Source organism: Gavialis gangeticus, unplaced genomic scaffold, assembly GCF_001723915.1.
Source record: "Gavialis gangeticus isolate Ggan-Ray unplaced genomic scaffold, GavGan_comp1, whole genome shotgun sequence".
NCBI lineage: Eukaryota > Metazoa > Chordata > Crocodylia > Gavialidae > Gavialis > Gavialis gangeticus.
In genome coordinates, this window is record NW_017728992.1 from 74,509,741 (window position 1) to 74,511,183 (window position 1,443).

The 1,443-nt window shown below is 41.1% G+C and overlaps 1 protein-coding gene across 3 annotated transcripts in view; it reads left to right on the plus strand.

Annotated features, from left to right (window-relative positions):
• Positions 1-1,423, plus strand: part of FBXO15 (F-box protein 15) — a 66,539-nt gene extending 65,116 nt beyond the window's left edge. For all 3 annotated transcript variants that reach the window (XM_019524499.1, XM_019524488.1, XM_019524495.1), the window contains exon 10: positions 932-1,423. In XM_019524499.1, the coding sequence (XP_019380044.1) occupies positions 932-1,201 (270 nt within the window). In that variant the 3' untranslated portion in view covers positions 1,202-1,423. The remainder of the gene's footprint in view (positions 1-931) is intronic.
• Positions 1,424-1,443: the final 20 nt, after the last annotated feature.

Genomic DNA, 1,443 nt, shown 5'->3' on the forward strand with positions numbered 1-1,443 from the left:
CCCCGCCCAGTTCCAGCAGACATCTCCATCTGCTGCCTCGCTCTCCCAGCCCCTCTGCCCCTGTCCCAGCTACAAGGAACTATGGAGGTTGCAGTGAGCCAGAAAGCCTTGACAGATGGTTTGCTGCAGCATGTCAAGCAGAGCTGCCGTGTAAGCACCAGGTGGTGCTGCTCTGCTCTCTGCCCAGCATTGATGCTCGACTTCTTCACGCAACAAATCTTGAAACAAGCTCAGGACTTTTTTATGGAGTTTATGGACAAGTGATTTTTTTTTTTTTTAGACTGACTTCTTACAGACTGTCCATAAATGTTATGGATAGTTGGCAGTCCTGGGTGGGATGGAGAAGGCTACAGCTGAATCATTTTGGGTCTGCTTTAAGCTGATAATAGCCCTCATGAAGCAGAATTGTGCATGGGGCAATTTCACCTGGTTGCTGTTGCGACAGCAATGCTTGCAGTGCAGCATCTCAATTGAGAACCACTCATCAAGACCATTCAACTTCAGACATTCATAACTAGCCTATGTTATGCAAGAGGTCCAACAACAAGACACTAAGTGTCACCCAATATTGAGATCTCAGTTTATAGTATATCTACTGAATTGTTGCAGGTAACTTAAAGTATTCAATATTATACTTGTCCTTTTGAGAATTAAATCCTGTGCCACTTCATAGAGGGGGAAAAACTGGAGAATGTGCAACCTCTGTGTTAAATCTGGGACTGGAGCTGATACGCAGGCTCCGCTCGCTTGTGTTCACTGAATGACTAAGCCTGGAAGAGCATCAGTGGCTTGGAGGGACCTCAAGCATGTGCCCTAGTGCTGCTTTCAGACTTCATCTGCACGGCACTATCTCAGATATTTTGTGTATATATTATGCGTGTGCATAATGAAATGGCACAACATAAGTAAATATTTTTTGTTTGTGTTTTAGAACTGTTACGTGATGGATATCACAGTCTTGGATGAAACTGAAAAACCCTTTTGGTGCTTCAGTGCTCCAGTCTGCATGAGAGTGTCTTCTAAGACATCTGGCCTTTATGACTACATGGGGTGTATCTATGACATAAACTATGTGGATTCAGATGGGAAAGTGCACATTGAGCTTGTGTGGATGGATAACACCAAGGAATATTATATAGTGAATCTAATCCTTTACATAAGCACCAAAAAAGTTAACAGCTGGTATGGAACAAACTATTGAAACTAATAATTTCTGCAGATGACTTTTAAAAAATGTTTCCTGCAGATAACTAGTTTGGTTTTTTATAATTAAAAGTTCAAATGATTCTGTAATCCAGATGTTACAAGTTGTTTTATGCTATTTTTTTTCTGAAAATTACTAAATTGAATCATAGTTTCTCTTGTAGCTGGACCATAGATGCCTAATATCTGTGCCAATTACTAGGTATGATGGGAGGGAAGACGAAAAGGAAAAAGATCAAT